Source organism: Ursus maritimus, unplaced genomic scaffold (genome assembly GCF_017311325.1).
Source record: "Ursus maritimus isolate PB19 unplaced genomic scaffold, ASM1731132v1 scaffold_11, whole genome shotgun sequence".
Classification (NCBI taxonomy): domain Eukaryota; kingdom Metazoa; phylum Chordata; class Mammalia; order Carnivora; family Ursidae; genus Ursus; species Ursus maritimus.
This window is the reverse complement of record NW_024423453.1, coordinates 21,635,149-21,659,381: the sequence shown is the minus strand read 5'-3', so window position 1 is coordinate 21,659,381 and position 24,233 is coordinate 21,635,149. Positions and strand designations below refer to the sequence as shown.

The 24,233-nt window shown below is 35.2% G+C and overlaps 1 protein-coding gene across 6 annotated transcripts in view; it reads left to right on the top strand.

The window, feature by feature from the left end:
• Positions 1–24,233, top strand: part of SCLT1 (sodium channel and clathrin linker 1) — a 193,217-nt gene that overhangs the window by 29,456 nt on the left and 139,528 nt on the right. For 5 of the 6 annotated variants that reach the window (XR_570736.2, XM_008699737.2, XM_008699736.2 and 2 more), the window contains 3 exons: positions 13,143–13,278; positions 18,927–19,049; positions 22,357–22,422. Coding sequence is in view for 5 of the 6 variants with exons in the window: in XM_008699737.2 (XP_008697959.2) it covers positions 13,143–13,278; positions 18,927–19,049; positions 22,357–22,422 (325 nt within the window). In the remaining variant the exon portion in view is untranslated. The remainder of the gene's footprint in view (positions 1–13,142; positions 13,279–18,926; positions 19,050–22,356; positions 22,423–24,233) is intronic. The other variant, XM_040626301.1, reaches the window with a different exon arrangement.

The window sequence follows — 24,233 nt, the reverse complement described above, 5'->3', positions numbered from 1 at the left end:
CTTTTAGCCAGTGAAGTAAGTGTAAGAGAAAGTCTGTTGTAGAGCTTCTGGTAAAGAATTTTCAACCTGATTAAAAAAAAAAAAAAAAAAAAAAAAAAGAGGCAGGCAAGAAGAAAGCTTTACCTCCTTCCAGCTTCTTGTCATTTTAGAAAGTGATATGTGAAGTTAGTATAGCCATTTCCTATCCATGGGAGTAGATATCAAGATTGAAAGAAGGGAAAGATGAGAAAACCTTTGGTCCTTATTACATTATAGAACTGTTGAAACATCTGGAGCCACTTACCCTTCCGATTTAATATTAGATGAGGTAATAAAATATTTATTCAGTCATTCACTTATAAATATTTATTGAGTACTTAGTAAGTACCAGGCACTATTCAAGTGAATACATCAGTGATAAAACAGACAAAAATGACCATACATCCTGGGTGGCTCAATCGGTGAAACATCCGATTCTTAATTTTAGCTCAGGTCATGATCTCAGCATCCTGGGACTGAGCATTTTGGGCTCCTTGCTCAGTGGGGAGTCTGCTTGTCCCTCTCTCCCTTTGCCCTCCCCCCCCATAGTGTGTATACTCTTGCTTGCTCTCTCTATCTCAAATCAGTCAATCAATCAATCTTTTTAAAAAATGACCATCCTTATTTTTTGTTAGGCATTTTGTTACTTACAGCCAAAATATACTAATTGATAGACTTAATTGCATCTGTCAGAGATTATCATAAACTACAGCCTGGGGACCAAATTTGGCCTGCCACCTCTTTTTGTAAATAAAAGTTTATTGACTCACAGCCACACTCATTCATTGATATATTGTCTGTGGTAAACACTGCTGTTCTTGTGCTACTTAAGGTGTGAGGAAGACCATCCCCAAAAATCTGCCAAAATCCTAATATAAGTTTTAAATTTGTTTCAAATCTCATATAAAGCCAGAGTTACCCTGATTTCTCTATGTTTCTGTTTATATCTGAGTTTATTTTCTTTATTTATGTGTGTATACATACACTCTTACCACAGTTCCCTTTGATTATTAGTCTCTAGTAATGCCAGCCTTCTTCTTTGGCTTCCTTAAACCTGACAAACCAGTTTCCCCCTGAAGACCTCACCTAATTCTTCTGCCTAGAATACTCTTCTCCAGACCCACACAGAACTGTCTTCGTCCCTTTGTTCAGATCTTTTATCAGGAAAGCATTCCCTGACCACATTATCTAGGTGTTTCCACCCTCTTCCCGTTTCTTTTCTCTGTAATACAGTTTTATTTTATTTATGGCACCTGTTACTACTTGAAATTATTTATTTGCCTGCTTATTTTTTTTGTCTTATCTAGAAGAGTGTATCCTTCCTGCGAGCAAGGCCGTCGTGTATTCTTACTTACCGCTTTATACCTAACACCATTGGATAGTCTCTATCTTTTATGCATAAACCATATAATTCACTGTTTATAATTTCCAGTTTCAGTTTCTTTGAAGAGTAAAAACTTAGAGATCCTTTTGATCTCCTTTTGATCTGCTGTGATTTTATAATTTTTGTGACTTTTTGTAATTACTTTATTTACCTCTAATTCAACAGTAGTTATTTAATGACTCATCTTTATTGAGCCTTTTATTTTCAGTTTAGGTTTCATGGGGGGAAAACTCTTTTATACTTTAATTTTACCACTTTGGGTCATATTTAATTAAATTGTGTGATCATAATAACAGGTTCATGCAGCTATGATGTAGATTGACTGTTCCAGCCTCTTTTTAATATGCCTTCCTGTACTACAGAGGCTGGAAAACTAAAAACTAGCTCAGGATATGAATTAGGTTCTGCTAATGATAGGTACTTATAAGAGACCTAAATTAGGAGATAAGTAGGAGGAGAAGCAGTATCTAAGGATCTATATCTGTGGCTATGAATCTAACAAGTGTAGTGTAGCTCTGGAGCTAATAATTCTGGGCAGCCACTTCTATCGAAGCTAAGGCCAGATGTTCCTGCAGGCAATAACTCTCTGACAGTAATATCCTAATCCCAGGGTCTCATACAAAAAGGTGTGATCTTGGAACCAGCATTTGGTATATTTGCTTCCTGATTGTCTAGCTCCCTAAGTGTGGCCTATGTATCAGTTCTCTTAACAAATCAGTTTTGCAATTAGCTAAACCAGTAAGACTGACTTTTTCTAGAAGTTGCACTAGAAAATAGAGATCAACTAATCAGTGGTGACAGCAGAAAAAAATTAATGCTATTAGTTATTAATAATAAAGATAAGGCTGCCTGGGTGGCTCAGTTGGTTAAACGTCTGCCTTCGGCTCAGGTCATGATCCCAGGGTCCTGGGATGAAGTCCCGCATTGGGCTCCTTGCACGGTTGGGAGCCTGCTTCTCCCTCTGTCTGTCCCTCCCCCTGCTTGTGTGCATGCGCTCTCTCTCTGATAAATAAATAAATAAAAATGTTATTAAAAAAATAATAAGCATAACACTGTCTGCCTCCACAAAGCTTTATGTGATTTCTCTTCTTACTATCAAGCCATCAAAATGATGGAACTTTCTTTATTTTACCAAAGCTCTTACATTTTTTTTTTTTAAGATTTTATTCATTTATTTGACAGAGAGGTGGGGAGAGCAGCAGAGGGGGAGTAGCAGGGGGAGAGGGAGAAGCAGGCTCTCTGCTGAGCAGGGAGCCCAATGTGGGGCTTAATCCCAGGACCCTGGGATCATGACATGAGCAGAAGGCAGATGCTTAACCGACTGAGCCACCCAGGTGGCCCTAAGGATCTTATATTTTGACTTAATTATTATATATTTGAATAAGTACAACTAGAACCAGAAGTCTTACTATCTTGTATATAATACCTCTTCAGATATTTGTTGAACGTGATTAAATTATTGATGTCTAATCTTCAAGATTTGCTAACAATACATAAAAAAATGATGCTTTGAAAAAGATTAATTCCTTAAATCTTTGCAGTAATTAAATGGCTTTATTTTCTCAATTATATTGCTAATATCTTTGGAGAATTAGATAAAATTCATTTAATCAGTATTTACAAATTTATTATTACAGTTATGTTTCAAAGAAAACAAGGGCAAAAAAACCAGGCACAAATAATTTTTTAACTACATTTCTAGCTAACTCCTGAGATGAAAAGGAATTGAAAACTAAAATTAAACACGTTTTAGAATAAACAACATATCAAACTAGCGAGATGTAGCCAGACTGGTACTTAGAACATTTTTATTTATTTTTTTAATTTTTTTAAAAGATTTTATTTATTTATTTATTTATTTATTTATTTGACAGAGAGAGAGAGAGACAGCCAGTGAGAGAGGGAACACAAGCAGGGGGAGTGGGAGAGGAAGAAGCCAGCTCCCGGCAGAGCAGGGAGCCCCATGCGGGGCTCGATCCCAGGACCCTGGGATCACGCCCTGAGCCAAAGGCAAACGCTTAACGACCGAGCCACCCAGGCGCCCCACTTAGAACATTTTTTTTTAAAGATTTTATTTATTTATTTGACATATCGAGACAGCCAGCAAGAGAGGGAACACAAGCAGGGGGAGTGGGAGAGGAAGAAGCAGGCTCACAGCAGAGGAGCCTGACATGGGGCTTGATCCCATAACGCCAGGATCACGCCCTGAGACGAAGGCAGATGCTTAACCGCTGTGTCACCCAGGCGCCCCCCCCCACTTAGAACATTTTTAATTAATTGAAAAATAAAGTTGAAAATAAGTGAACTAGAGAGTTTAGTTTACAATGATATCAAGACTAGGTAATCAGACTTCTGAGAAAAACTAGAAATTCTAGACAAAAACTAGAAAATTGAGACAAAATTTTGACAACAATCACATGTATTTAAATGAATTGGACTCAGTGGGGAATTATAGGGCAAGACCGGGAAAATAATGAAATCCAGGGATATGAGCCTGCCTTTGGAGCTGCCTTCCCCTAGGCTCATCTCCCTATCCTGGAAGAGGTGAAGAGAGGTTGAAAAACTGAGCTTGAAACAAATTCATAGGGCTAGAGAGATTAAAATTGAAAGTCAGGGCCCATCAGATTTGAGGGTGAGTGGCTCAGGAACTTTCCAGGCATTGGATTGGGATAGTCTAGGAGTAAGAGTGACCCCCAAAATATACTAGTCCTAAAAAGATCTGAAACATAGCTTGGAATTATCTGTATCTCAGATATAGATACAAGGTGATCAGAGATTGATAATGCACCTAGCCACCTGGGGAAAAAAAAAAAGACCATTTTAGAAGAAGATAACATTATTGCTAGGCCTCAAACTTTCTCCAAATATTTTTTTACATGTAATATCTGGCTCATATTTTAAAGACAGCAGAGTTTTAAAAAATGATAAGAAATAATAGGCAATAGAAAAAATCCACAGGATTGGTCTTTAAAATAACTCTGCTTAATATGTTCAATGAAAAAAGGCAATTTTGAGAATGTTGATAAGAGAACAGGGTATGCTAAAAAAAGACCAAACTGAAATTCTGAAACTGAAAAAAAAAAAAAAATACAGTAATGAAATAAGATATAACTAAAGAGAGAATTAATGGAATGCAGTCCAAGTCTGAAAAAGATATTCCGAATGAAGATCAGAGAGACAAAAGGAAAGAAAAAAATACAGGAAATAATGTAGGAGACACAAGGGAAATAGTGAAAAGAGCTAAAATTCATATAACTTAAGTCCCAGAAAGAGAGGGCAGAGAGACATCAATCCACAAATTAAAGAAACACCATGTATCATAAGCAGGATAGTACAAAAACTATAGATACATTATTATAAGATCAAATACAAAATCAAAGACAATTTTTAAAAATGTTTAAAGCCGAAAAATTATCTTCAAAGAAACAGCAGTTAAGACATAAGTGAACTTCTCAACAGAAATGATGGAAATCAGGAAACAGTGGAATATCTTCAAAGCTGAAAGAAAAACTATTAACTTAAAATTATATAGTGAAACATTTTTCTAGAAGTCATATAAGTACATTTTTAGATGAAAAGAAATTGAGAAAATTATCATTAGCAAAATTAAAATCTTAGAAGGATGTTCTACAAAAAGAAAGGAAAGGGTAACTATGGGAGAAAGTTTAATGAAGATCAACTATTCTGAAATAATAATAATGTCTCTAAAATATCTGTAGAGAATCTCTAATTGTCTCTAATTATCTGTGGAGAATTAAAATACAAGGCAGCAATATCATAAACTTGGGAAAAGGGTAAATAGAGTTAAAATATTCTCAGCTTCCAGCTTTACCCAAAAGAAATAGAATACTTACTTAATTTAGAGTTTTGCTAGTTCTGTATGCATGTTATAATCTCCAGGGTAGGCACTGAAAGTAAAGAATCATATAACTTGCAAGCTAATACATAGAAAAATAGACTAATAAAAAAACATATAGAACAACAGGAACCCTCACTCATTGCTGGTGGGAAAACAAAATGTACAGTCACCTAGGAAGACAGTTCGGTCATTTCTTAAAAAATGAAACTTACTACCGTAACAATAGTGGTCATACTCCTTGATATTTACCTAAAGGACTTGACAACTTATGTCTACACAAAAACCTGCACATGAATGTTTATGGCAGCTTTATTCACAATTGCCAAAGTTTGGAAACAACCAAGATGTCCTTCTGTACGTGAATGGATAAATAAACTGTGGTATATCCAAACTATGGTATATTATTCAGCAATAAAAAGGAATTAACTATCAAGCCAGCAGCAGATATGGAGGGCCCCTAAAAAGAAACTGCTAAGTGAAAGAAGCAAATCTGAAAAGGCTACAGATTGTGACATTCTGGAAAAGGCAAAACTATGGAGACAAGGGTCGCCTGGGTGGCGCAGTCAGTTGGGCATCCAAGTCTTAACTTTGGTTCAGGTCATGATCTTGGAGTCGTGAATTCAAGCCCCACAGTCTGCCTAAGACTGTCTCTCCCTTGCCTTCTGCTCCTCCCCCGACCATGCTTGCACACACGCGCGCACACACACACACTCCTTCTCTCAAATAAAGAATCTTTAAAAAAAAAAAAAAAAAAACTGTAGAGACAATAAAATGATCAGTAGTTGCCAGGGGCTGGGGGGAAGGGGTGAGAGTAGAAAGGATGAAAAGGCAGAGCACATAAGATTTTTAGGACAGTGAAACTATTCTGTAAGACACTAGTGACTGATACATGTCATTGTAGGATGTATAAAGCTGAGAGTGAATCCTAATGGATAGACTTTGGGTAATTATGTCAGTGTAGGTTTATCAGTAGCAACTATAGACTTTGGGTAATTGTGTCAGTGTAGGTTTATCAGTAGCAACAAAATATACCACGCTGGTGGGGGGGGGGGTTATGCTGAGGGGGGCCAAGGGCTTTATTGGGGAATCTCTCTACTTTCTGCTCATTTTTGCTGTAAACCTAAAACTGCTCAAAAATTAAGTCTTATTTTTTAAAAAGTCACCTAAAGTGAACACATTAAAAAAAGTAATCAAAAGAAAGCATGAAAGGAGAGAAAATCATAATAGGCAGGGCATATAGAAACAAATACTAAGGTAGTAGATATAAACCCAAATATATCAGTAATTATATTAAATTTCAGTGTATTACATGCTACAATTAAAAGTCATGTATCAGAGGAGATTAAAAAAAGAAACCTACGTACTTACCAGAGAGATTCCTAAAATGTAATATAGAATGGATGCAAATAAAAGGATGGAAAATAGATATACCATGCAAGTGCTAACCAAAAGAAAGCTGATAATATCGGACACAGTAGACTTTAATGCAGAACAGATTATTAGAGATAAAAGCGATATTTCATAATGATAAAAGATTCAATTTTCCCAAAAGATGTGACAGTTTTAAATTTGTAAGTACTCAATAACAAAGGCTCAGAATGGAAATTTTTCACTTTTTCTGTTCTTCTAGAATCAAAAAATTCGATTATAGCACTGAGTAGCAAGACAGACCAATTAAATTTTTTAAAAGTACTTAAAAGTATCAATAACAAAAGGTTATTTTTAAATATGCTATACAATTTTTTTAAATATTTACTTTTTCTGATAGAATTTTCTATCATAAGAGAAAAATGACCAATACTTTAACAAGAATTTTTTTAAAGATTTTATTAGAAAGAGAGAGCTCGAGCACAAGCAGAGGGAGAAGCAGTCAGAAGGAGAAGCAGGCAGAAGGGAGAATCAGGCTTCCTGCTGAGCAAGGAGCTGAATGTGGGACTCAGTCCCAGACCCTGGGATCATGACCTGAGCCAAAGGCAGATGTGTAACCGACTAAGCCACCCAGGCGTCCCTATGACAAGAATTTTAAAAAAGGCACCCCAAACCCCAGAGAAAAACCATAATAGCAGGAAATAAAAACAAGTGGCTCTTAGTAATCGAAAAAATCAGAAAAAAAAAAATATTTGAACAATGCAGTTAACGAATCTGTAAGGGACATATATTGAATACTAATACCCAAAACCTTCAGAATACATATTCATTCTAAGTACACATATAACATTTCCACAATTAACCAGTTCAAAAAAGTAACTGAGGAATTTTTAAAGTATCAAAATTACTCTGCTTATGTTCTTTGATGACAGTGAAAATTATACTAGAAATCAGTTTTTTTAAAGGTAACTAGAAAATCCCCAACTGTTCTTTAGTTAAGCAGCTTCTAAATATTACTTAAAGGTCAGAGGATTAACAGTGAGAAATTAGAGCATACTTTTAACTGGTTGATAATGAAAATAAAGCAACAAAGCTTATAGGTGCAGCTAAGTCCATTCTTAGAGGGAAATTCAAAGTCTTAACTGTATATATTAGGAAAGAAAATCTAAAAATCAGTGATTTCTAAGAATTTGCAAAACAGGTTAGAAAAAAGTCAGTAAACTAAACCCGAAATTATAAAACACCTGGGGAATCTGGGCACGTTGGGCAAGAGACAGAAGGCACTGTAAACTGCAAGATTGGATACCCCATCTCTGTGGACCAGAGATACTAAAACAAAAATAAGCTATACGTAGGCAGTCCTTGCTATGTATCATAGTGCAGGACTATAAAAATGACCATGCAAGCTGAAACTCCGGAAAGTGATCTTAATAATCAATGGGTGAAGATTATGATTTTTCTGTGGCCTTTAAAAATTTTTGTAAAAATACTAATAACTGTCTTACTTTTGTTTACAACTGTACTGTTGATTATAAGGGATGAGTTTTTTTTTTACAAAGAAATAAAACGTTTAATTCTCGATGTTTCTAATTTTTTAGTGTACTAAGTGAATATTAATTTTACTATTTTTTATTTCATTTAAAATTACTGTAGGGGGTTTACCTGAGTTGACTTATGATGCAAATATCTGTATAATGGAAATAATGGAATATTATGCCATCATTGAAGTATTTATAGGAAAATATTTTATAATCTGAAAGAATGCATATGTTTCAGTAATACCGTTTTAAAGGCAGTTATAAAATATTAACAGTGTGGTGTATCTGTCTATTTTTAATGGAGAGCAAAAATTCTGCTAGAAAATATACCACACCATTAATGATGGTTTTTCTCTGGGACTTGGGATGGCTTTTTTAAAACTCTTATTATGTTTTATATTATAAAGTAAATATTTTTTAAAATACTAGAAATATTTAAACAAACCCATGATTATATAGTCAATCTTTGACAAAAGAGGTAAGATATGCAATGGGAAAAAGACAGTCTCTTCAACAAACGGTGTGGGGAAACTGGTCAGCTACATGCAAAAGAATGAAACTGGACCATTTTCTTACACCATGCACAAAAATTAATCCAAAATGGGTGAAAGACCTAAATGTGAGACCTGAAACCATAAAAATCCTAGAAGAGAGCATAGGCAGAAATGTCTCTGACATCAGCTAAAGCAACATTTTTTTTAGATAGGTCCCCTGAGGCAAGGGAAACAAAAGCAAAAATAAAACACTGAGACTACATCAAAATAAATAGCTTGTGCGTAGCAAAGGAAACAATCAACAAAACTAAAAGGCAACTTACAGAATGGAAGAAGAAATTTGTAAATGACATATCTCCTAAGCAGTTAGTATTCAAAATGTATAAAGAATTTATATAACTCAACACCAAAAAACCAAATAATCCAATTTAAAAATGGGCAGAAGACACAAACAGATATTTCTCCAAAGAAGACATATAGATGCTCAACAGGTTCAACATCACTCCTTATCAGGGAAATCATTTCAAAACCACAGTTAGATATTACCTTACACCTGTCAGAATGGTTAAAATCAGAAACACAAGAAACCAAAAGTGTTGGCAAGGATGTGGAGAAAAAGGAACCCTTGTGCAGTGTTGATGGGAATGTAAACTGGTGTAGCCACTATAGAAAACAGTATGGAAGTTCCTCAAAAAAGTAAAAAACTACCCTACAATCCAGCAATCATACTACTGGGTATTTACCCATAGAAACACTGATTTGAAAAAATATATGCACCCATATATTTATTGCAGCATTATTTACAATAGCCAAATTATGGAAGCAGCCCAAGGGTCCATCAATAGATGAGTGGGTAAAGAAGTTGTGTATGTGTACATACATACAATGGAATATTATTCAGCCATAAAAAAGAATGAAATCTTGCCATTTGCAATGACATGGATGGAGTTAGAGTATAATGCTAAGTGAAATAAGTTAGTTGGAGAAAGACAAATACTGTACGATTTCATTCATGTGTGGAATTTAAGAAACAAAACAGATGAACAAAGTGGGGGAAGAAAAGAGAGAGACAAACCAAGAAACAGACCTATATAGAGAACAGGTGGAGGAGTTAAGATGGCGGAGGAGTAGGAGACACCTTTTTCAGCCGGTCCCCCTGAGTCGAGCTGGATAGGTACCAGACCAGCCTAAACAACCACGGAACCAGCCTGAGATGCAGGAAGATGCATCTGGATCTCTACAAATGAACATCTCCAGCGCTGAGTATTGAGGTACAAAGCGGGAAGCCATCAAACTATGCACAGATATCGGAAGATAAATGGAAGGGGAGGGAGCCGCCACGTTCAGGTGCCGGGAAGCGGTAGTCACAAGAGAGCGGGCGGGGCTCACGGATGGCACCCGCAAAACAGCAGACTGAGACCGTGAGCCGGGTGCGCGCGCCACCAGGCATCTCGCGGAACACCGGAATCCCGGTGCGCTCACTGGATCCAGACTGAGACCGGGAGCTTCCAGAGCGCGCACGGGGCGGCTGGCGGCTGGCGGTGTTAGAAACACAAAGGACAGAGACGCACCTGCCCTGGAAGTGAGGGCTGGGACGCTGGGTGTGGGGCGCACATCCCGGGACGCTGCAGGGTTGAGCAGCACCAACAGTAACAGAGTTAAAGTGGCCAGAACATTAGTAGAGAACGGGCCGCAATCCCTCTGTTCTGTGACAGAGGCTGAAATTCGGCCGCTGCTGCTCTGACTCTCAGAAGAGGCACAGCAAACAGCCATGGAAAGCCGCCAGAGAACAAAAGCCTGGAAATACTGGCTCAGAGTGCCCATCCCCATCCCCCCTCGCAGGGGACACGGAGACTCTACCCAAACAGGGTTGCCTGAGTATCGGCACGGCAGGCCCCTCCCCCAGAAGGCAGGCTGAAAAATCAAGAAGCCCACAACCCGGGCGCCTGGGTGGTGCAGTCATTGAGCGCCTGCCTTCGGCTTAGGGCATGATCCCGGCGTTCCGGAAAGGAGTCCCTCATCGGGCTCCTCCGCTGGGAGCCTGCTTCTTCCTCTCCCACTCCCCTGCTTCTGTTCCCTCTCTCGCTGGTTGGCTGCCACATAAATAAATAAATAAAATCTTTAAAGAAGAAGCCCACATCCCTAAGATCCCTAAAAAACAAGGGGCACAGCCTGGGACCCAGTCAATAATTTGGGCTCTGGACAACCCCGCAACCTCTCCTCATCAGAATGACAAAAAGGAGAAGCCCCCCCCAGCAAAAAAAAGACAGTGAGTCTGTGGCCTCTGCCACAGAAATAATGGATATGGATGTAACCAAAGTATCAGAAATGGAATTCAGAGTAACGATGGTCAAAATGATGAGTAGAATTGAAAAAACTATTAACGAAAAGGTTACTGAGAATATAGAATCCCTAAGGACAGAAATGAGAGCGAATCTGACAGAAATTAAAAATTCTATGAGCCAAATGCAGGCAAAACTAGAGGCTCTGACGGCCAGGGTCACAGAAGCAGAGGAACGGGTTAGTGAATTGGAGGATGGGTTAATAGAGGAAAAAACCAAAACAGAAGCTGCTCTTAAAAAAATCCAAGCCCACGAATGTAGGTTACGGGAGATTACTGACTCAATGAAAAGATCCAATGTTAGAATCATCGGCATCCCCGAGGGGGTGGAGAAAAGACCTATATAGAGAACAAACTGATGGTTGCCAGGGGGAGGTGGTTGGGGGAATGGGTGAAATAGATGATGGGGATTAAGGAGTGCACTTGTGATGAGCACTAAGTAATGTGTAGAATTGTTGAATTGCTGAAACTAATATAACACTGTGTGTTAACTATATTGGAATTAGAATTAAAAACTTAATAAATACAAAAAAATAAAAATACTAGAAATATTTTAAAATATGAATGTTTGTATTATTGATAAAATTCTTAACTAGGGAATAATTAGCAGCCTCTGGCCTTTCCTTAGGGAGTAATTAATTTTTTTGTTGTTTCTAAAGTTTATTATCCTATGAGTTCCATTGTGTTTGATGAACTTTGTTTTCTGTAAATATATTCTAAAAATTAAGATTGATTTTTTCCTAGTTTCAAAGGAGATTTTTAATATCAGTAGGTAATTCTCTTTATTTTAAATACATGGGTACCGTTTCTTTGGGAAACTACCTTGAGGTGTGTTTATCATAAATAACATTTTCTGCTTACAATTTATGCATTAAAGTTTTTCAAGTTTTTCTAATATTACAAAAATATTTTTCCTTTTAGGTTTGTATCATTTTAAAGTAAAACTTAGTTTTTTTAGATGTACCTTTCTATAGCTTTCTTTTGGTAGCTGTTTTAAAATATAAAATATCTGTAATTTAATGTTCAGATTAATATTGAATTTAAGGCATTCAGAGTTTTGGTCAAGCTTACGTAAAATATGCTGAAAAATAAAGCCGCTAATCATCTTGATTTTATAACCAGCAACAATTTTATTCTACTCTGTTTATTAACTGGATTTAGTAAAATGTTACCTGAGTTTTGGGAAACATGATGAAGAAAATAAATAACTCTACAATATTTTATATCCCATTTCCTTTTTTTTTAATGCTTTTTTATTATATTATGTTAGTCACCGTACAGTACATCCCCAGTTTCCGATGTAAAGTTCGATGATTCATTAGTTGCGTATAACACCCAGTGCACCATGCAATACGTGCCCTCCTTACTACCCATCACCGGTCTATCCCATTCCCCCACTCCCCTCCCCTCTGAGGCCCTCAGTTTGTTTCTCATAGTCCATAGTCTCTCATGTTTCATTCCCCTGTCTGATTACCCCCCCATCCCTTTCTTCCCCTACCAATCATCCTAGTTCTTATATTCCATAGATGAGAGAAATCATATATCCCATTTCCTTTTAATTGACTAGATGAAACCACTGTTACATTTACATTTTTTTTCTGAATGGCCTGTTTCATAAATTAATAGAGTGTAATATCTGAATTTTACTTTCTTGAATACCTAAAATCTCCTTAGGACAGACTGAATTATTCTTAAATTAATTCTGACAAATTTAATGCATTTGAAATTGTTGTATTTTTATTTTCATAGCACAGTATTTAATGGTGGTTAACAATTTAATTTTTGAGGTCTACTTAAAATTTATTTTTGTGTAAAGAATTTTTTTTTTTTTTAAAGATTTTATTTATTTATTCGACAGAGAGAGAGACAGCCAGCGAGAGAGGGAGCACAAGCAGGGGGAGTGGGAGAGGAAGAAGCAGGCTCGTAGAGGAAGAGCCTGACGTGGGGCTCGATCCCAGAACTCTGGGATCACGCCCTGAGCCGAAGGCAGATGCCTAACCGCTGTGCCACCCAGGCGCCCCTGTGTAAAGAATTTTTTTAAGGAATGTTTTTTGACCCAAATGTTTGTTTACCTTGAAACAATGATTACTGTTGGTAAAATGAATTTATATGATTACTGTGTTAACTCTTTTTTCTAAAGGTTGCACAGCGAATTAAAAGATGCTGTTGAAAAGCAACTGGAGACCCTTCCCTTTGGCGTAGACATGGGAAATGATATATATACAGATGATGAAACAGTCACCAATCTACGAGAACAATTACAACTAGCCAATCAAGTGAGTGCTATAAAGTTTTTAAAACTATATTCTGAATAAACAGAATTTTTAAAATCTGTGTTAATCATTATTTATGAATGCTAATAACAGAATAGTAAAATTATACTTACTGATTTTCTACAATTTACAAGAATAGTTAAGAGGTAACAAAATTCATAATATATACCCTCCCTGGTTGTTAAAAATGTAGCTACCAAATGTATATTTTAACTGAATCATAAATCTTTTGACATGATTTTTGTGTCTTATAAAAATATTTTAGGGGTGCCTGGGTGGCTCAGTCATTAAGCGCCTGCCTTCTGCTCAGGTCATGATCCCAGGGTCCTGGGATTGAGCCCCACATTGGGCTTCCTGCTCAGTGGGAAGCCTGCTTCTCCCTCTCCCACTCCCCCTGCTTGTGTTCCCTCTCTCACTGTGTCTCTCTCTATCAAATAAATTAATTAAATATTTTTTAGAAAAATATTTTAATACCAGGAGTGCCTGTGCGGTCAGTGACTTGGGCATCTGACTCTCGATTTCGGCTCAGGTCATGATCTCAGGGTCGTGAGATTGAGCCCTGCATCTGGCTCAGTGCTCAGTGGAGAGTCTGCTTGAGATCCTCTCTCTCCCTCTCCCACTGCCCCTCCCCCAGCTGGTTCACATGCATGCGTGTGCACACTCTTTTTCTCTCTCTAAAATAAATAATAAATCTTGTAAAAAATATATTTCAATGCCCAAGAAAAATTTTAAAGACAAAAATAAGTATCCACTCACCTAAATTTATATTTTTCATTTTTCTGTGTTTTCTTCTGATACAGTGTTTTCCTCAATTTTCAAAGATTATAGAATTCTATTTTTCAAAAATTATACTTCTCCAAATTACTTTTTCTCCTTTTTTCCTCCCTCATAGTAATTGAAATATTTGGGAAGCTATGTTATATATATCCTGTTTTCAACACGGAAATTTGTGATTCTACATAAGGGAATTTTATTTTAATTTACAGTTTTATATCCTAGGCATCTCCTATCTTGTATGGATTTGAATTTCTGTTCTACTTTCTAGCTGTGTGCCTCAGTTTCTTCATTTATAAATGGAGATTACAAATTCTTTATTGCAATTTTGATTTTATAATTATCTATGAAAAATCATTTTTTTATAACCTAGAAATTTGGTTTTGGAATTCTTATACTTAATGAAAGTGATCATTTAACTGACTAAATTAAACTGAATTTAAACAGGCTATATTTACCATGATAAAGGAGCATGTATTTAACGCTGATTTTATTTTTTCATGTGTAAAGGGAAGGAATTTGAAACGGTAATAGAGGAAAAAAATAATGAGAAAGCATGCTCTTTCAAACTTTTCCAACTTTCCTGTTCTAGTTTGAGCTCTGTTCAAACTAATATTATCAGGAAGAATTTATAAATGTTTATATAAAAATAAATGGAAATTAATTTAAGCTTATGAAGGCTTTCTAAGAGGCTATCAAAAGCTAGTGTACAATATGCAATTCTTGGTACTCTGGAAAAAGATTGTGATAGACCCTATGTAAAAGAACCCTCTTTTATATACCTTAAATATATACAATGATTATTTGTCATTCATACCTCAATAAAACTGAAAAAAAAATTTTTTTAAAAGGAAGTGGAATGAAAACTAGATAAGATTTGTAGTTTCAAAAAAAAACAAAAGCAGAACCCTGTCTCTAAAAAGACTCTCTCTGCAGAACTTTTGTTGCTATAATTTCCAATGTTAAATTTTATTAAAACTTCAAAATCACTTATTCTGTTTTTCTTTTTAAACCAAACTTGTACTCTCATTCCATATCTTTTTGTCCTCCTGTCTTACCCTCTCTTTGCCTTTCTCCTTCCACATCTTGCTCCACCTCATACTATTTTTCTGAAGATGGTCCTATTTTTTTTGCTACGTTTTGGATCAGTCACTTCTTGAGAAGATATGATGTCTGAGTCTGAGTGGTCAGAAAGGAAAAGGCTGATTGATTGGTTATAAATACAATTTCCCACAAAATCTATAATGTACTTTTTAAATAAATATAAAATTTTAACTGAATGAGAGTTTAGGCAATTTTATGAAGTATAAATAATAGAAAGTGTTAACTCAATAGTATCAGAACAGTAGGGTCAAATATTCTGCTTATTATGCATATATGTTTATGTATTTTGTTTTTAAGGTGTGATAAAACATAAAATTGCTTTGATATCCATCACTAAATTGAAAGACCTTTGTGTTATGCATGAAGACTAATTGAATCCAAACCAAAGAGACAAAAACTAAGTTACATACAATTTATAGTAAAAAACAATAATTTTTTATTATGCTTTATCAAAGTAATAAGCATAAAGAGTTTGACTCTTCAGATATCTTCATTTATTTCACAAGTATTAATTAGATGTCTATTATATATCAAGCAGTGTGCTAATCGTTGAGGATACAGTGGGGAGTGTTGGTTCCTGCTTTTGTGGAAAACAGGCTTTTATTAAAAAAAAAAAAAACCTCTCGTCAAACTTCTTGAGTTTGTTCTCTATTCTATTTTCTAGCTCTGTGATCTTGGGAAATGTCTTTGTACCTTACCTTCGTTTATATATGGAGATTATAATAATTCTTCTCTTATGTAGCTCTTACGGTAATTCAAAAATTCCCATAAAGCACTTAATGTAGTGCCTAACACACATGAAAGTTAATAAATTTACCTATTTTTTTATCATCATCGTTACTAAACAGCAAGGTAAAGAATTAAAATTGAGTGCGAAAAGTGCTAGGTAAAGCAAATGTAATGGCCTTGGGAGCTGATAACACTAGTACAGTATTAAGTACCTAACTTAATATTTTTAGTTTGGAGTATTTTGTTCTGTTGTGATAGTGTGATTTGTAAAAATCTTTCTGGCGGGCAGTTTGGCAATAAGAGCCTTAGAAATGTTTATATCCTTTGACCAATTAATTAGATTAGGAAATCACATAGATTCTAGGAATCTGTCCTAAGAAACTGTATGTGAAAATTGGTGAATATGTTCATTATACTATTATATATGATAATGAAAATTGGAAATAGTTTAAAACTCCAACAATATGGAATCTTTTAAATTGTAGTTTTTCAAATGACGAGTTATACCATTTAAAAAATTTATATTAGTACATTGGCTCTCAGTTTTTTTGTGCATTATAATCTCCCAAGGGCTTTTTGGAATCGAGATTATTATTTCCCTTTCCCAGGGTTCTGATTCAAGAAGTCTGGGCTCAGTAATTTGTGTTTCTAACAGGTTCTAAGGTAATGCTGATGGTTTAGTCCTACAAGAACCACTGCTTTAGACAATCTTGGTTTTCTAATAACTGTCCAGATGATTCTTATCATGAGGCAGGTTTGTAAAACTGCAACCTTTTGAGGTTATGACATGTCTTTCTCATGATTTTACTGAAAAGAAAATGTTCTTAAGGAAGTGAAATGAATTATCCAGGATCATTCAGCCAGAAATCAGGATTGAATCCAAGTCTTATGGCTCCAGATTCTGTTTGTCTACAAATTTTAAACTATGTAAATTTTAAGCAAAGCTAATCGATGATGTGGAAACCAGGATGATAGTTATTTTGGGGGAATAGTTATCTTGAAGAGAGGGGTATCAGGCTTCTAGGCACTAGTAATAACATTCTCTTTCTTGAACTGAGCGCTGGTTACATAGGGGCAATCACTTTGTGAAAATTCATGATTTGTGTGTTTTCTGAATGCATATTATACTTCAGTAATAGTTTTCCTTAAAATTTATGAACCTCTGCTTACTTTAAATATATTCTCATTATCTTCTTAAAATGCTTATCTTTTCACTACACCTTGTTACCTTCTTACTAAAACAGGGTGGACTAGTTCTGACCTGGGATTTAAAAGTTTGGGCTTTTGGGGCACCGGGTGGCACAGTCAGTTGGGCATCCAACTCTTTTTTTTTGGCTAGGGTCATGGTCTCAGTGTGGTGGGATTGAGCCCTGTGTCAAGTCCTACAGTGGGCTCCGTGCTGAGTAGGAAGCCTGCTTAAGATTCTCTCTCCCTCTGCCCCTCTCCACCTCTCTCTCTTTAAAATAAATTAATAAATCTTTAAAAGTTTGGGCTTTAGAATCAAAGAGGTAAAGGTTTCCTCCTGATTCTGTCAACAACTTGTTGAGGAACCCTCAGCAAATGGCCAAAACCTGTTTCACTTCTCTTTTTAGAGAATAAAAAGAGAATAATGCCTCCTACTAGGTTAGCATTTCTTACCCTTTTTGGTTTCAGGACCCCTCTCTCCAGGATGCTAAAAATTATCATGGACCTCAAAGAACTCTTTTTTTGTGGGTTCTGTATCTATCAATATTTATCATATTATAGATTAAAACAGACATTTTTAAAAACAAATGGGAGCATAAGAACACATTCCACATTATACCCATCAGAGAGATGACATCATATCATATAAACTTTGGAGAACTTCAGCGTACACTCATGAGAAGATGAGAGTGAAAAAGGCAAATAATGTCTTCATATTATAATGGATATAATTTTGACTTAAGGGTCGCTATATCACACTTTGAGACTTGCTATATTGAAAGAATAGTTACTGACTTGAGAAAATGCTGATTATAAAATGCCAAGTGAAAATCGTACAGTATAAACAGTACACTGTATGATTCCCAATTTTGTTAAAAGGACAGAAATACAAAATTCTCTTCCAAAATCACATTTAAAAACATGAATACATCCAAAATTTATAAAGATGGTTATACCCAGATGCTAGCAATATTTACTATCAGGTGGTAAAATTATAGGTAATTCTTGCTTTCTGTTTTGCTGCATTTTCCCAACTTTCTACAACATTTATTACTTTTACAATCTGAAAAAAATCTTGTACTTTATCAGGGGCAGTTTTCTTCTTTAGTAATTTTTTTTAAAGATTTTATTTTATTAATTTGACAGAGAGAAACAGCCAGCGAGAGAGGGAACACAAGCAGGGGGAGTGGGAGAGGAAGAAGCAGGCTTCCAGCGGAGGAGCCTGATGTGGGGCTCGATCCCAGAACACTGGATCAAGCCCTGAGCCGAAGGCAGATGCTTAATGACTGCACCACCCAGGCCCCCCTTTCTTTAGTAATTTCTAAGGCTTGCATTTTCTTATGGAACAAAGATAGTGCTTTAAATCCATGTCTCTGATTTAAGAGTTAAATTTTAGCTATGGAATCTGAATAAAAAGAAAATTTCAACAAGGGGATTTTCATCTTTAGGTTTATTCTCTGAAATGTATTTTTGTTTTATTTGGTTTTGTTTTTTGGGGTTTTTTAGAGAGGGAGAGTGAGGAAGAGGAAGGGGAGAAGGAGAGAGAGAATCTTAAGCAGGTGCCATGCTCAGTGCAGAGCCCAATGAGGGGCTCTGTCTCACAACCCTGAGATCATGGCCTGAGCCAAAATCAAAGGTCAGACACTTCATCAGCTGAGCCACCCAGGCTCCCCTTCTCTGAATTGTATTTAATACAGGTGCATATCATCAGAAATATTACAACTATACCATCTTTACACAAATTCCATTTTTATTTTGTGAATTTATATACAAGAATTCATTCTGTAAAAGAATATGATTCATTTGTACTGTGTAATAGCCTGCTAATTAATGAATTCTTGATTCTTTTTGTTTTATAGGAAAAAACTCAGGCTGTGGAACTCTGGCAGACTGTTTCTCAGGAGTTGGACAGACTTCAGAGACTTTACCAGGAACATATGACTGAGGTCCAGGTTCATGTAGTTGAAAGTCAAAAACAAAAGGTAATCTTGGATTTCATGGTTTTTCTTGTATATCAGTTTTCATGTATATCTTCATTCTTGAGAAACTCTGTTTTGAAGAGGAATGCCTAAGTGTCTACTGTGTTATTTATGTTAAATTGATCTTTGCTGGTTAGAAATTTCTGGGACAGTTGAAGCAATGCCTAGTACACATTAGGTTTTATAATGTGATTATCAGTGAAAACTGTGTTTAGTTCTAAGAAGCAGCTATATGATGATCCTGTATAAATAGATCCCCAAAGCTTTTATATCTTTTATTTCCTGGCTTATGATAGGAACTATTCATTAGATTATGGCCAATGAAGAAACCTGCTCAAATATAGTGACACCACCATGTAAAGTGAAAATGTTAATACCCTTAAAGTTACCTCTAAAATAGATGTCAACTGTATTTAGCATAAATTAATCAGAATAGAATTTTACAATTGGAAGAGATCTTAATGGTTATTAAGGCATTCTTTCTATCTAAAGCTAGAATGATTTTTATATTCTTTCAAAGTAGACATCTAAGCTTTTGCTGTATACCTCTGTTGACAAGAACTTATTATCTCGGAGTACCATCCATTCCATTGAACGATCTGCCTCCATGATCCTTGCATTGGTTCTTTTTCTGCTGGGAACATTGAAAACTAAGGAGTATTCCAATTCTTATTGCTTTTCTATGGGTTTTGAGAAGGCAGATGTTTAAATACATTGGTTATCACACCTTTCTTCAATTCTCATTTATGGACTTTTCAAATTCCAGTTTATGGATGTTACTATTATCATAATTGGAAATTCTACCTAAAGGAGTCATAATAATACTTACATGATCCTTTACAGTTTACAAAGTGATTTTTCTATATATGCCCTGTTTTGGAAATAATCCATATGTAGTCTGAGCAAGACCTTTACCTCTAAGGGAGGGGGAATGGGGAGAATGGACAAAATGGGTAAAGGGGAGTAAGTAGGAGATACAGGCTTCCAGATATCAAATGAATAAGTCATGGGAATAAGAGGCACAATATAGGGAATATAGTCAATGATATTGTAATAGCATTGTATGGTGACAGATAGTAGCTATACTTGCAGTGAGTCATAGCATAATGTATAGAGAAGTTGAATGTTGGTTGTACACTTAAAGCTAATAGGAAGATCGGTAGGAGAAGAAAGGGATAAAGAAAGGGGGGGTAATCAGAAGGGGGAATGAAGCATGAGAGACTATGGACTCTGAGAAGCAAACTGAGGACTTCAGAGGGGAGGAGGTGGGGGAATGGGATAGGCTGGTGATGGGTAGTAAGGAGGGCACGTATTGCATGGTGCACTGGGTGTTATACACAACTAATGAATCATCGAACTTTACATCAGAAACCAGGGATGTACTGTATGGTGACTAACATAATATAATAAAAATATATTATTATAATAAAAAAAATAATTTGAAGTTGAGCAAGATCTAGATATTTACTCATTTTTGTAAAAGAACATCTTGGTCCAAGGCCAGAAACCTGTTGTTTTCTGAAAAAAGGAAAAAGGTCAATTGATTTTTTACAAACACAACTTGAAGGGCATTTAATTAATAGCCACGTTTGACTGAGTTCAGAGACGTATAACCTCATAAATCCATAGAGAGCTCCCTGAAGTTTGTTGAGAGGTAGAGGCAAAGTAAATGGAACAGTACCTGACCTAATAAATTCTCAATTTATTTTAGCTATGTATTCTGATCAACATTTCTAGTAGTGTATACTATATTATGGGATAGTGGAACTACCACAGTCTTAGAAGTCAGACTGGCCTGGGTTCACACTGTAATAAAATGAAATTACTTAACCTCCCTCTGATGGTTTCACCATGGGTAAAATGGTGATACTCCAGATTCTAGAAGAACACTTGCAAAACTGGTCTTAATTTACATTTCTGGTGTCTGCCATTTCTCTCATTGAAAGGCCTTGCAAAAAGTAGTCTATCTACAGGGAGAGTTACAGCTCTGATTAGCTTTTAGAAGAAGTTACTCAGGGGTTTTTCAGACATTTTTCATCTTGAAGGAGGAATGATGTTTTGAGTTCTTGTTCTGCAAGCAGGTATATAATGTCATAAAAGAGAAGAGAGATAAGCGAAGAGAAGAGAAAAGCGTTGTCAACTTTAAATATCAAAATCAAACTTGGGTAGTCCTTGACAAAAAAAGCCCGAGTTGGTAGATGGACTCACTCTCAGAACAAGTATAGAGAAATATATAATGTTTTTAAACAGGTTTTCTGTCTAAAAGATGCATAGGAATTAGTGAATACTCTTTTCTGCTTTAGATAAAAACTGTTACCTACTCAATAGAAATACTTATCCCTAAAATTATAATTAAAGATTAAAAGGACACTTCGAATGAAATGGTAAATTTATAATATGAGTGTGTATTTAAATTAAGGTAATAAACAGCTATAAAACACACACACACACACAAAAAGCTAATGTAACATAGTATGTCAACTACACTCAAGTTGAAAATTATTTTAAAAAAATACACACACACACACACACACACACACGGCATTTTATCAGAAGAAAGGGCTTTTACCTGTGAGATCTAGAAACTGTTTCTAATATAAGTAAGTTCTTTGAGGCTGTTTCCTCATTTAGGTCAGTCAGCTGAGTCCTGTGGTACTTTTTTCACTTTTGTTCCTTTATTGTAGCTATGCAGTTAGGTTTTTTTGTACAAGCCTTTACAAATAATACTTTGTCCTTATTTCTGTCATCCAACGTATTAATAGCCCCTTCCAGCTTTGTGTCACCTGCACATACAGTGTTTAATAGGATTATAACAGATAATCACACAATCTGAAACTTGGGCTTTCAAGCCATGAAACTTTAAGAAGGGGAGAGAGAAACAATTCCTGTGCCAGGGTTTATGTTGTAGTTTTTGAGTAGGTTTGAATGTAGTTTTTCAATATTGTACAATGTCTCTCCAGCATGTCTATTTACTGATAGAGTGAATTCTAGAAATAATGGCCTTATATAAAATATAAATAGCCACACTTGTTTCTGCATTGTCATCTTACTTAATTTTGTAGTCATTTAAAAAAAATTTTTATCTTATTTCTCAACTGTTCACACAATAGCAGAAGACAACTCAGCTCATCTAGACTTAGACATAATGATTTTAGACTTGATTTCAGTCTAAATTTCATTCATTTCATTCATTTGAATGAATTTCATCCATTCATTTCATAAAGATTTCAGACTTGATTTTAGACTTGAATTTTACATGTGGGTTATAAACAGAATGCTATTCATGTACACCTCTACCTTCCTACTGTAGGATCAATTGACCAATTTTCAAAAACTGACCAAGCAACTTCATGTAACTAATGAGAACATAGAAATGGTAAGTGAAAATATCCATTTAGTGTACTTGTTGATATAAACTGAAAATTGTGATTTTAATATTTATGCTGATGAAAATCAATAACAAAAAAAACCCATGTTATATGAAATGAAAATAAGTAGGCAGTACTCTTTTCTCTTTATCTGTCTTTTTCTTTCACATTCAATAGCATGACATTGTTTACAATACTTACTGGAGATCTAAAGCTAACATCTTTCTAAAATACACCTAATCTAATAGTAATCTTAGGGTTCGTAGTAGGATCTCTTGATAGTAATCTAGATTGTGAGCTTCTCAAGAGTAGGACTCATGCTTTATTCTTAATATTTCATTTATCATGCTGGTAGGTATATAATAAGAATTGTGGAACTGTTAAATGAATAGCCCAGTTTCTTAAAAATAATAGGACATTAAGGATCATTTGTTAGTTGATTGGCCACCAGTATTAATTGGTACATCTAAATTTCCCTTTAACTTTTTTCTAAAAGAAATGTAATAATTTGCCTTCCTATTTCTGCTCTTTACCTTTTTTCTCTTCTCACTTTTCTTTTTCTCTTCTTTTCCTTTCTTTTTGGAATTTTATTTACCTCATTGTTGAGTAATACAATTATGACATCCCAGGTAATTCCTCTCTTTCCTTTCTTCATTTTGCTTAGTTACTCTGCTAATTCTTGTATGTACCTAATGAAAATGTCTTTGTTTAAGAGTGGAATTGTGCTATCAAAAGTAAGTTATCCAATTTTTTCTGCTTTTCAAAATTTTCTCCTTTAATCATATAAAAATTATTAAATAAATTTCCCTTCTGTTACTTCTAATCACTTAAAATTTTTGATAATATACTTCTTAGACATTTTAAATAGTTTTAAAGTACTCCAGAACAAAATGACTGATATCCATAATTAAGAAAGCATATTTCTACATGAAATTAATAGTTTAACCTCACATCACAGTTATTTGTTCTTTCAGTTTATCTCTTAGAATTGCAGGAATTATATAAATCTTTTGGTATCTTATACCACAGAGCCCCTATTTTGTTATAAGCAACCCCAAATCATTCTGTTGGAAGTCATGGGAATGAATATTTGAGAATTCATAGGAAATACATTAAAAATTCCTAAGGCACAAGAATTAATAGATTTTAGCCAAAATAAAGAATAGGAAGTGATGGGTACAATAAAACAGATAAAAAAGTGACAAGATGGATGAAAGAGTCATGTTATAAAGAACAAAAAAGAGACTGTCCTGGTGGTTAAGATAAAGGAATGGTAAGAGAAATTTTAAAACTTAAGCATTTTTTTAATGTACTTACTGGGTATCAAACAAGACTGCTAAATATGAAGGGACTTAGTTAAGTGATTGTAAAGATCTCGTATGTCTCAAAGAGCATTCAGAGAATAGTCACAGGAGCAAGTTTGAGTCAAAATCAAACTTGAAGAAAAGTACTCATTAAAAAGTTTTCTGATTCCATGAATAAGCTGATTAAATGAATAGGTAAAATCATTTGATGAGTACACAAGAAGTAAATATCCTTCATGACCAATACACATTTATAACATACGGGAGGTAGAATCCCCTGATGTGAATGGTACATGAAAGTACAACTTTATTTACTATGACTATAGATAAAATGGGAATTCACATTTCCTAGAGATTCTCTTCACTGAAATCATTTTTTTTTTGAGATTTGTTCATCTCTGTAAAATTACTCAAAAATATTTTCTAATTGCATATTATTCCTTTCACTGTTAAAGATTCTCTAGTTGGAAGAGAAGTGTGTATCTATCCACAACCTCCTATCCTACTTGGTAAAA